The sequence below is a fragment of the Gymnoscopelus microlampas genome (assembly GCF_963454915.1).
Source record: "Gymnoscopelus microlampas genome assembly, chromosome: 1".
Lineage (NCBI taxonomy): Eukaryota > Metazoa > Chordata > Actinopteri > Myctophiformes > Myctophidae > Gymnoscopelus > Gymnoscopelus microlampas.
In genome coordinates, this window is record NC_139962.1 from 23,628,923 (window position 1) to 23,640,975 (window position 12,053).

Below are 12,053 nucleotides of genomic sequence, written 5' to 3' on the forward strand. Positions count from 1 at the left end.
CTCTCTCTCTCTCTCTCTCTCTGAGGGGTGGCCATAGCTGAGTGGTTAGTGAGCCCGCCTAGGGAGCCAGAGACTCTGGTTGCCCCAGGTACGATTCCAGGCCAGGTCAGCAAATGTGTCGATGAAATGAAATTTGTCCCTGAGCAAGACTCTTAACCCCTAATTGCTCACAGGCACTCATTGGAAACAAGACCGCAAGGACTTTCATGAACTGACCTGTTAAAGGAATTATCATTTCTCTCTCCTGGCCCCATATTATCGCTGCTTGCAGCTATATTTGTCTTTGAAATGTGGTGGAGTGAAAAACAACAAATACTCAAGTAAAGAACAGATACTCAGAAAATTCAATAAAGGGATATTTCACTTTCAAATGAAATAAACATTCTAATGTGTGCACCCTTACGCGTGAGGGGGCCATGATTTTTCCATAATTTCTTCCATTTATTTTTCATATATTTTTTTTAATGTTTATTTTATTTGAAAGTGAAATATCCCTTTAAGTACAGTGCTCAAGAAAAGGTACTTTGTTAGTGGCCCACTACTGGTTAAATACTGTGTTATTTGTCGTTATCTTGCTAGTGACAAGTTCTGAAGTGGAGTTGTTTGGATGACATAAATCAAGCACACCTAAAACTGTTCAAATGTTTGCAACCAAATTCAAACATATCGTTGCTGTTGGGCAGAAACCTTGTATCTCCATACACGCTCTTGTATGTGCTTTTTGTATATTTGTTCGTAAACTAATGCTCTATTTCGTTGTTCAACAGTGACACACAAAAGTAGCTAAAATAGCTGCTCTGCAAGCTCACAACAAGTCGACGTGTAGAGCTTGCAGATCAGCTATTTTCCTATTTTAGAATAATTTGGAAAGTAAAAGTGATTAAGTGTGTCTGTGGGTTTTATACATATTGAACCCATGACAAGTATTAATAAGAGCTTGTGAATAAATAGTGACTACAATTTAGTCAGTTTCCCTCATTTACTGGAGAACTTAGAACATACAAGGTTTCCACCCGACAGCAACGATGTGAGGCGTTTTATGTATCGTTATCTTGCTAGTGACGAGTCCTCCTCTGAAGTGGACAAGTCTGGTCACATAAATCAAGCACACCTCACTCGAACTGTTCAAATATTTGCAACCAAATTCAAACATAATGTTGTTTTCCCTATGGCCTGGTACAGAGGTAGTGGTGGGTGCAGGATTCCTTCCGTTCGCTGTCCACATGAATGTGTTAAACATAACAGGGTGGGGTCCTCAGAGCTCTGTTTATGCTACCCAGTGGTGGACAAAACACTCAACCCCAGCACTTGAGTCAGTCAATGTATAGATACTCCTGGTCAAATATTGCTCCACTAGAAGTACCTGGATAATAAAAGTATTTAAAAGTATAAATTACAAATAACATTTCAGATTAATATCACTGCATTTATGTGTTAAAATGTAGACATTTCCCAGCGAAATGTGAAAACATTAGATTGTCATGAAGGCGATTCATTTACAATGCATTTTTATAAGTTTGGATCCCAGGGGCGGGAGTGGCTCAGGGGCAGAGTGGCCGGGTAGAGTGAACTGGAAACCGCAAGGTTCCCAGTTCGATCCCGGGTTCCCCCAGAGTTAGTGTCGAAGTGTCCTTGAGCAAGACGCTGAACCGCTAATTGCTCCCGATGAGCAGGTTGGTGCCTTGCATGGTTTCCTCCGCCGTCTGTGTCTGAATGTGTGTGTGAATGGGTGAATGTAATGCACAATCTATGTAAAGCGCTTTGGATAAAAGCGCTATATAAATGCACCATTTACCATTTTTCAGTACTCAGTAAATGTACTTTGTTACTGCCAACTGGTTCAGTGTTAACTGTGCAGCGAGGTGAGGCAGTGAGCTGGGTGTCTCTCTCTACTGGTCTGAGTTCAGACAGTGAGCTGGGTGTGCGTTCAGATTGGATACACTCTACTGCCTGGAATAATGTAATGTGACAGAAGAATTCTTTCGGATACTTTGAAGTGTGCTTGCACAAAACGAAACACTTAAACCCAATATACTTCGTTTGACCGGGGTTCCACAGAGCTCATATTTTCTCCCTTTTTTCCCTGCACACCAATTCTCTTGATCAGAAAGAGTTGATCTACAGTATGAGCTTGTAGAATAGGGACACCATAGTTTAAGTAGTTAAACCATTAGCGTGTTGACCAAGGACTAATGCTCATTGTACTGCTAAACAGTTTTATTTTTTTGTCTTCAATTTTTGTTTGCTTTTTTACCGATTTTTCTCCCCAATTGAATTGTTATGCCAATTGATTCCTCCCCTCACATTTCTGTGTATTGTCACTGCTGTAGTATCATACTGTCTCACCTACCAGTGAGGAGACCCCGTAGAGTCCTACTCCTCCCGCCCAACACTCCCTGCTGACAGGTGGGGCCCCAGCCCGTAGGATTACATGTAGTGCCAATTATCACCCTCCCTGCCCGACTTCACTCCCCTGAACACGGGCCAATTGTGTTCGTGTAAACGCTCAACAAAGCCAGATAGCACCACGGTGGATTTGAACCCACTACCTCTGTGGTGGTTGGCAGTTACTTTACCACTGCGCCACCCGAGCAGACTGCTAAACACAGTCAAATGGTTTCACACACAACTATGACATCACATGCAAGCATAATGTTCAATGTTCAATTTATAGTTTAAATGATTGAACATTATGCTGTTCAGTTTACATTTTAAACAGCACAGTGTCCTGTCCATTCTTGTGTGTGATGAGCTAAGTGTGTTTACTCAGTGAATACACAAGTGGAAGTAGGGATGGGTATCGTTAGGATTTTATTGATACGGTTTACGGTTCTTATCGATCCCCGTTTCGGTTCCATAATGGAGGTCAGATGTTTAGATAGATTTAAGTGTTAACTGAATTAAACAGTATTTCCTATTATTAGTACAAACTGTGGATATAAGTAGTACCTGAGGTAGAGCCAATGCAAAAATGTATTGTCCTGAAAATACTGGTGTTTAAATGAACCAATTTGCAATTTACAATTTACAACTTAGGCATTTAGCAGACGCTCTTAATCCAGAGCGTTTTACAGTAAGCAAGGAAAACGAGGTAATACATCAAATGCATAGAAATAGTAAGAACCCATCATCAAACACCAAACACAATCGTCCCAGTAAACTAATTTGAATAATTTCAATAATGGTAAACTTGAAATAGATAGAAACCTATAATACGTTTATATATACTGGATTTGGTTCCTCCTCGGAACTGAATTTCACTACCCAAACCTAGGAGGGAGGAAGGACAGATATTTCTTAAGAGAGCCATTGATTAAGGTAACAAAACTGGACGTCGGATGCTTGCTATGCACAATATGCCATCTGAAGTGTACAGCATGTCCAATATGTTTATCAAAGAGGCTGCACTCAACCATGTCTGGGTGAATTCATAAATTGTTCCGGCGCCCCTACTCCTACTGTACTCCCACAGGAAAACAATTCAAAAATGATGTCAGCAGCGGACAAGAGGCTGCTGTGCTGCATTCCAGTGAGATAATAGAGATGTATTCTAGAGCAGCAGGAGTCATTGTGTTGTCACTATAGTTCATCTGCAGTAAGACAATGCACAGTTTGGGGAGATTTGTTTTGTCACTGATTTTCATGCATACAGCTGAGGAGCTGATGCTGGGACAGGTTGTCCTGGAAAGTTAGCAAGCTGAAATAGAGGCCATTGTTCTTGCATCAATAAAGAAAAACAACAAATATTGTTTGAAATGACCACGATGATGTCATCCGCAGGCAACATTTTCAAACCATCCGCAGACGTACTGTAAATGGTAGTATCCTATAGTGAGCATTAGTGAAAACTCATATATGGATATGTATGTTGAAAAAAGGTGAGATGCTCCTTTAGGGGTCGAGTCCACAGAAAGCATGTTTTTGAGCTGCCAGTGACTTTCTGCCATGCATTTCTATGGTGAAGACTCGCTGGAGGGCCGAGCATCACGTTTCAGTGCGCTTTACAGAGCCCTGGGTGCTTGAAGCTGAAAATAGTTCAACTTTTGGGAGAGGAGTTCCGCTCGAGCCACTCGTTTAGGCCGACCATATCAAACTCGAGGAGAGGCGTGACTACGTGGAAAGCGGTCATCCATGATCTCCTATGTGGAAGATCAACAAACATGAGTTTGTTGATCCTCCTGGCTGTGTCTGACGACACGGTCATTTAAGACCTGACTTTGAATCGTGAGAACCATGAGAAGTCCATGATTACCGTCGTTTCAGCTATGACGCGCCTCGTCGGATTGCGACGTGTTGTGTGCTTATAGATCTGCTGTTTTCGGAGGCTGGATTGACATGTTTTGCCTGCACATAACAGGGAGGGGAAAAGCATTTCATATAGCCGGTAGAAGCACCCTAGAATAACAATGAGGCCTGCAGAGCGCTGTCTAACGCGCTGCCGGTAGGATGGGTGCAGGCGGGACGGGTGCAGCTGACATTGTGAGGGAGATTGAAGGAGACGGACACATGACATTGCGGAGGAACGCGCCCGAGGGGGGGGGTTCTGCAATCTGGGAAGAGGAAAAGTAATGTGGAAAGTAATGTTTCAACCTCCTGCTTAGATACGAAGACCCAGATGGTTTAACCGGTTTCCAACCTTGTGGTTGAAAACAGCTGGCCTGTATTTATAGCGATAATAGCGAAAATAGCTGACCAGCTTTTTTTGGTCGTTTTTGGTCATTTGTGAAAGGAAAAAACAGAAAAAGAACAGAGATTTTATTTTAACCCATTTAGCCCTGAGGCCGATCCTAAAAACACCTTCTAAATCCTGGCCTAAGTTTTCTGAAAAACATATAATATTAAAAAGTATTATGTTGCTATATACTGTATAGCAACAACGGAGGTGTTCCTGGCTTGACATACATATATGTGTTTAGGGTATAGAATGTGCTTCTGTATTGGGAAATGAGTGTGCAACAGTAATTTAAAAAAAGTCATACACAGTTGTATATATTGTGGTGGCAGTGGCTCAGGAGGTAGAACGGCCGCTTAGGAATCGGAAGAAGATTTTATATGTTGCAATAATAATGTGTGGTTGTCACAAAGTCCCCAGGCACACCTGAACTTGTCTCAAGGCGCACCAGTGTGCCTCCATACACCGTTAGAAACCACTGGATTAGAGGATAAGCCAAACAAACAGAGCTCTACTGTACTTTAACGTCGTCTTGCCATTACGTGTCGCAACCGCGCCTCCTCCCCCGCAGTTCTTACCTTACACACGCGAGCGATCCTCGACACAATGGTGTTGTCAAAGAAGTCAAACTCCTTCCCAGCCTCGCTGAAGAAGAAGTAGATCTTGTCATCGTCACCCACAGAGTTCCCTACTGGCTGGCTCTCCTCGATGTAAGCTGATCCCACAAAGGACGGGTCTGTACACACACAAAAAACACACACACACACACACACACACGCACACTTTGGTGTTAGGAGAGAGCATGCGGTGCGAAACAGGAGACTCTTATTACATCGTGCATCGCATTTCGAGCACGCCGTGTAAGAGGAGGCGATTCACGACTTTCACTGAGGTTTCGCTGAGAAGGAATAGTTTGATACGAACAGCATCCCCCCCATATCATTGCAGCGACTGCAAATAATTATATTTACTCAAGTACACATTTCAGGTGATTTTACTTTAGGTATTGTAAGATTTTTCTCCACTACAATTATTTGAAAACGTTAGTTACAAGTTAGTTACAAGTTACTCGCAGATTTACGTTATTAACACCAATCTCTTGCCGATCTACAAGCTCACAGCGGGTTGTGAGCTTTTTGTTCGGCTATTTCGAAAAACTTTCGACAAATTAACAACGTTAGAAAAACACTCATTCTGCAGTACTGATTGATGACAATACTTTTGTTGAATACAGGACTTTTTTAATAACAACTAATGACAGATTCATGAAAACAAAAATCACTTTTGACTGCAACAAATAGCATAAGTAGCGATACGCTTATAAGCTCTGCTGTATGCTATGGGGGCTGCTGGACGACAGGGGCAATTCTGCAAATAGACCCCATGGCCAGTTATTTGCGATCAATATAAGTAGGAAAAAAGCGCTATATGTTATTTTAGTCCGGACTTGACCTTAAAGTAAAAAAAAAAGAATCTTCCTCCACTGTATAATTGTACTCAGATGCTTCCGTGCATCAATTGATCCCAACAGATCAAAAGACAACCAAAATGTTTGTGAGCAAAGTGCAGCTGGTTGGGGCAGAACGTGCTGCCAGCCAGCCTGCCAGACAGGGATGGTTTTGAAGTGCATGTGCTGCTACTGATACGACCCAAGGCTCACCGCAATCAATGTAAAGTAACTAAATACATTTACTCAAGTATTCTTCTTAAGTACAAATTCAAGGTACCTTTACTTGAGTATTTCCATTTCTTGATTTATACTTCTACTCCACTACATCTCAGAGGCAAATATTGTACTTTTCAATGCACTACATTTTTTTGACATCTTTAGTTTAGTCATTACTTTGCAAGTTTAGAACATTAATGAGTAATGAAATGATAACTAAAAATTCTTTAACAATTTTTCAAACAAATAGCAGATCTACAAGCTTGGCTATTTTCGAACAGTCAAAAAAACAGGGCTTAATTGGTTAATGCATGTTTTGTATAGAAAATAAACTGTGAAAAGGACAATCTTTGCCTCTGAGATGAAGTAGAGTTGTATAAAGTATAAAGTATAAAAAATGGACACTCAACTAAAGTAAAAGTACCTCAAAAATGTACTTAATGTACTACAGTAATTGAGTAAATGTACGTAGTTGCTTTCCACAACTGCAGACGGGGCTGTTTTTGAAGTGCATGTGCTGCCACTGATAGGACCCAGAGCTCACCGCCATCTAAAGCCAGGCTGTCTGCATGCATTTCAGCACCAAGCATCACTAATGATCACCACTTATTAGAGCTTATCTGCGCTGTGGAGGAGACCCTTGATTCTCAAACATTTTCATACCAAGGACCCCCAAATTGATAAGCATTTAGCCACGGACGCCCCAAAAGGTTTTTCCAAAATTGCCTCTACAAACAAAATGTGACACGTTGTGAGCTTGTTGTTGTTGTGTGTGGAGTAGATAGGCACGGGGGGGGGGGGGGGGACAAACTGAAATGGATCACAGAATCAAGTACAACAGGAGTATGTTCACCTTGCAGCCAGTTGAGAGAGTTCTCCGTCTTCAGGGCGGTGCTCTGGCCCAGGCTCTTATAAATGACCGGCTCGTTGCCCTGGAAGTTGCTGACCGTGCCGCTGTACAGTTCGCCATCTGCATAGAAAAACAACAACATGTACCAGTGAGTATATGACAGCCGGTGGTGGACAGTAACAAAGTATATTTACTTGAGGACTGTAGTGGTACAACACAGGAAAGAAAACACAAAACACACTCCAACATCATGTTTATTATGTCCTCAACTTCAATAAAAAAGGATTTGGGTGTAAAATCGGCAACGTTGCCCTTTAAAAAGGTGCAATATGTAACGTTTATGTCGTACCCAGACATGAAACATTGTATTGTTCTCTGCAAATAACGTGTTCCTGATATTGTTGCACTGTGTATTCACCTGCCCGTCTAGCTCGATCAACCGGTAGAGCATAAGAGTCTTAATCTCAGGGTTGTGGGTTCGGCCCCACGTTGGGCACAGTTCTCATAGGACCACAGTGGAAACAAGTCCCCGGGACTTTTTGTGTTATCCTTTTAGTGTTTTACTGTACCTCCAGGCTACACACACACACACACACACACACACACACACACACACACACACACACACACACACACACACACACACACACACACACACACACACACACACACACACACACACACACACACACACACACAGATGTGATCTCCTAAGTGAAAGCACAATAAACATGAGTTCTATTTAGGTCTCTCTTAAGTGCACTAAAGAGGAGTTAGTGGGTTCATGGGTTGAGTAGAGACCACCCTCACACTAAGGTCTCACAGGGGTTTAACTTGCATCATCCATCTTCATGTATTATCTCGCTCAGTGTTTGACAGTGGTGGAAGAAGTATTGAGATTTGAGAAGTAAAAGTACTTGCAATACCACAATGCGATGCGACACGTGAGCTTGTAGATCAGTTATTTTTAACTGACAAAGTCAATTTTTAATAGACGATGTCTGAAATAGGGCTTAATTGGTTGACGTATGTTTTTGCAATTGATAATCTAAATCTACAAAGTAACTAGCAACTAAAGTTTTCAAATAACTGTAGTGAGTAAAAGAAAAGTACTGTACGGAGTTACATTGCACCACTGGTCAGTGTTTGAGCTGTGTGGATTGGTTTGTAAAGTAATCAGAGTAGTTCATACAGGAGCAGTTGTCCTAATGAGGACGCATAGAGCTGAACATGGTCAACAAACCAAACATAAACTCCTCATTAAGTGAACCCATGCTGGCTACATCAAAGTGACACATGGAAACATTGTTTCAATGCTCTTCTCTGGCCCCGTCCCAGCAGACAGCCACTGAGTTCAGCAGTAACACAACTAACTGCTGGATATGGTCAGGGGAAGCATTAAAGATGCAATCCGGAACTTTATTTGAATTAATACAACTTGTTTTTGTTCTGCTCTAGGTTTCATGTGGTATTAAGGTACTACATACCGACTATGATGGCAGTGGATTTGTACTCTGGGTTGAAGGGACAGCGGCTTCGTCCGTCCTCCATCAGCACCTCCCCCGTCTCGTCTCTCTCCAGAGTGAATGTCGACGTGTTCTGCAAAACGTACAGAGACCAAAACATCACGTCAATTACAGCAGTGGTTCTCAAACGTATTCATGCCGCGGACCCCCAAATTGATATGTATTTGTCCGCTGATCCCCATCTTTGTGCCAGGGACCCCCAGAAGAGAAGATTTGGGGTAAAAAAATCTAAATGATTTAAAATGTAACAAATATTTTCAATAATAGCAGACGTAAAAGCTTGCAGCACCGCACGAAGTGACGCACTGTGAGCTTGTATATCTGCTATTTTTGAATAGCCCACGTATAACTGGATAAAGTTGTTAACTCATTCAGTGCCAATGAAATAAAAAAATAATTGCCAACTGTGCCAGCAATTTTTCTATTTTCTTATACCTTTTTCAAGTAGTCACAGAATATTTATCTCCAGTATAATCGATCCCCTGATGGGTGCTAATCACGCAGGGTTGCACTGTGTGGTTTCACAAATGTCAACGAGGTCATTGGACCTTGTTGACATTAATTGTCTGCCTTTTGAAAATAACATAACATTGAAAAAAGTGCTCAGGAGCCGAGATACAGCCTAATTCAGTAAAAAGTTAAACAAGAAGTGAATGGAGCAGCAAATCTTCAAGTGATATCTTGGGTTCTTTTTTTTTTCTTTTTTTCAAAAACACATTGCGCCAATGTTTTTAGCACCGGACACCACTTTGAGAACCAATGAATACCAGTACACTTACAGTGAGACTTCAACGATATAACATGACAATCTGCCTTTCACCACTTTAACCCTAGCGTCCCTATTCTGGGGTGAAGAGATTTGCTGTAGAACGTGGAATGCATAGCAAGTGTTACCTAAAGAAGTCTCCACTGATTCGATTGTGAACCAGAAACCACCATCCTGACTATAAGAATCAACAGCGGGGACCACTGCTGCGGTTGGGTGGGCATATGGGCTAGTAGTGTTGTAATGTTGTTTTGTTTTTGTTTTTCTTGGGTTGCACTGTCTGTGTAATCGTGCCTATATACTGTAGTGGTGGACAGGGACAGAGTCATGTCATTTTCTGGCTCCAACCTAGCGCTGTACTTATTCCCTACATACCTTATTCTTCAGGTATGTAGGGAAAAAACACTCACAGAAATAAGTTGCTCCAAAAGGTAAAAAACAAACAAACAACAGAAACACTGCTTTTACTGTACACTCTGGAATTGCGCCTGACAACTCATCCAGAACGTCACAAGGGACTGTGCTTCACACATGTGCCTCTTGACAGAGTCTGTCTTAATGAGCTGATTCTCTTCTGTAGTAAAGTACATTTGGAATTGAAGCACAAGCCTTCTCAAATAATGACAATGTCTTTAATTCCCCTTTCCTCATATAACACAAATACCAACAGATATAAAAAAAAACAACACTTTCCTACATTACTGAATGCATGGCCATTGGCCAGGGACCACTTGCAATACCTTCACGGACCACCATTTGAAAACCCCTGGTGCAAATGAGGGGGGCCTAGTATAGACAGATGGGCCCCTGGGGGACTGTAACTACGGTAAGTTTATAGGGTTTAACTGATAATGGAGTTGAGACTTTGGCTTTAGTCTGGCAGGAAAATCTTAATTTCCACCAAATTCATAATTTGAGAGGTTTGATGGAATTTGGTTTCAATCTTTTCATGATTAGGTTTCTTCTTTTAATCCCCTTTTTAAGTCATGTCAGGAGTTTATTGTTTAACCCTCTTGTCTTATGTTTATTGTTGCAAGCTTGTCCATGAAGCCCTGTCAGATGTCTTGTAGGCACATCAAAACAATGTTTATTATTATTATTTAGCAATCCTGCGTGGAAGAGCGTATATAGCTTGGTAGGAATGTCCAGAGACAGACAGTCTCGTGTTCTGGAGGCCGTCAAACATCATGATAAGTGGGAAGACAAACAACTCCAAGTAACGAAGCGAAGACACTGGTTCTTCAACACAGGGTCAGTTGACCTCCAGGGGTCCAAATGGACTTATATGGGTCTGTAACTCTAAGAGTGTCCAAATGGGTCCGGGTCCATTTGGTTCCAGTATAGTTTAGTTAGGTGATGCTCAACTTTTTTTAATTTCAAGGACTCTTTTTTATCTCTAGCACCCCCAATCTACACTGTAAAATCCTCTGTGTTAATTTAACTCAGAGTGCACAACACTCTCAAGAGTTACAGACCCATAAGGGTCCATTTGGACCGCTGGTGGTCCCCCCGGGCGTCATGTTGAGAAACAGTGAGCTAAGAAATGCCTGGAATCCCAGTTCAGGACCCAGAGTGCTGCCAAGCCTGTCTCCTTCCCAGTAGAGAGATATTATTCTTTGGACGTGACGTCAGAAAGGGAGAGCTTCATTCCCGGCATCTCTCTCTCCAAGTGCACTCGCCCTGCTATCACGGAAATCAGTGTCACCCCGTTTTGGATGCTGCACTACTAGCAACACTCCTAAAGAATGATCTTCTGTAGACCGAACACACCCAGGATCGGCTGCTTCTCACATACTGAGAACAACACAGGATTTCGTCAGGCGAATATAAACACAGTAGCACACAGACTGCGGTCTCCAGTGGTGGAAAAAGTACTCAATTCTTTTTTTACAATCTTTTTTTACAATCAATACTGCAGAATGTAGAAATTCTCTGTTACAAGTACAAGTAAGGTATTCAAAAAGGACTTCAGTAAAAGTACATAAGTATTGGTATCAACATGTACTTAAAGTACCAAAAGTAAAAAGTAGTCATTATGCAGAATGTTCCATTTCACAAGTTTTCATGTTTTCAATATTTTGAAATAGCTGATCTACAAGCTCACAATGCGTCGTATTGTGATCTTGTAGATCAGCTATTTTCAAATGAAATGTATAGGGCTTAAGTGATTACTGTATGTTTTGTAGTGGAAAAAAATTGTCTACTCCACTGCAAAAAATTGTAGTGGAGTAAAAGTACAATATTTGCCTCTGAGATGTAGTGGAGTAGAAGTAAAAGTACAGAAAATTGTACATACTCCAGCACAAGAAAAATACCTCAAAACTGTACTTAACGAGATGGATTATTACTAGATTATTCCATAAAAGTATTGATTATTTTAGGTTAAATACATTAGTTTGATTAACTGTTGCACCCTGTAAGAGAAGCCATGTTTTGGGGGTTAATAGTTAAAAGAGTAAAAGATGTTGACTTACTATGTAGGCACAGATGGGGCTAAAAGCATAGGTTCCACACACATAAAGATGAGTGCTGTTCAACCGCAGAAGAATCTTAATGTAGTTGAAGCAATCCGT

The 12,053-nt window shown here is 41.5% G+C and overlaps 1 protein-coding gene across 2 annotated transcripts in view; it reads right to left on the reverse strand.

Annotated features, from left to right (window-relative positions):
• Positions 1–12,053, reverse strand: part of LOC311059614 (semaphorin-4B-like) — an 88,037-nt gene that overhangs the window by 22,267 nt on the left and 53,717 nt on the right. For both annotated transcript variants that reach the window (XR_014602179.1, XM_084077618.1), the window contains exons 5-8: positions 11,955–12,053; positions 8,676–8,787; positions 7,192–7,308; positions 5,251–5,408 (exon numbers count right to left, since the gene is read on the reverse strand). Coding sequence is in view for 1 of the 2 variants with exons in the window: in XM_084077618.1 (XP_083933744.1) it covers positions 5,251–5,408; positions 7,192–7,308; positions 8,676–8,787; positions 11,955–12,053 (486 nt within the window). In the remaining variant the exon portion in view is untranslated. The remainder of the gene's footprint in view (positions 1–5,250; positions 5,409–7,191; positions 7,309–8,675; positions 8,788–11,954) is intronic.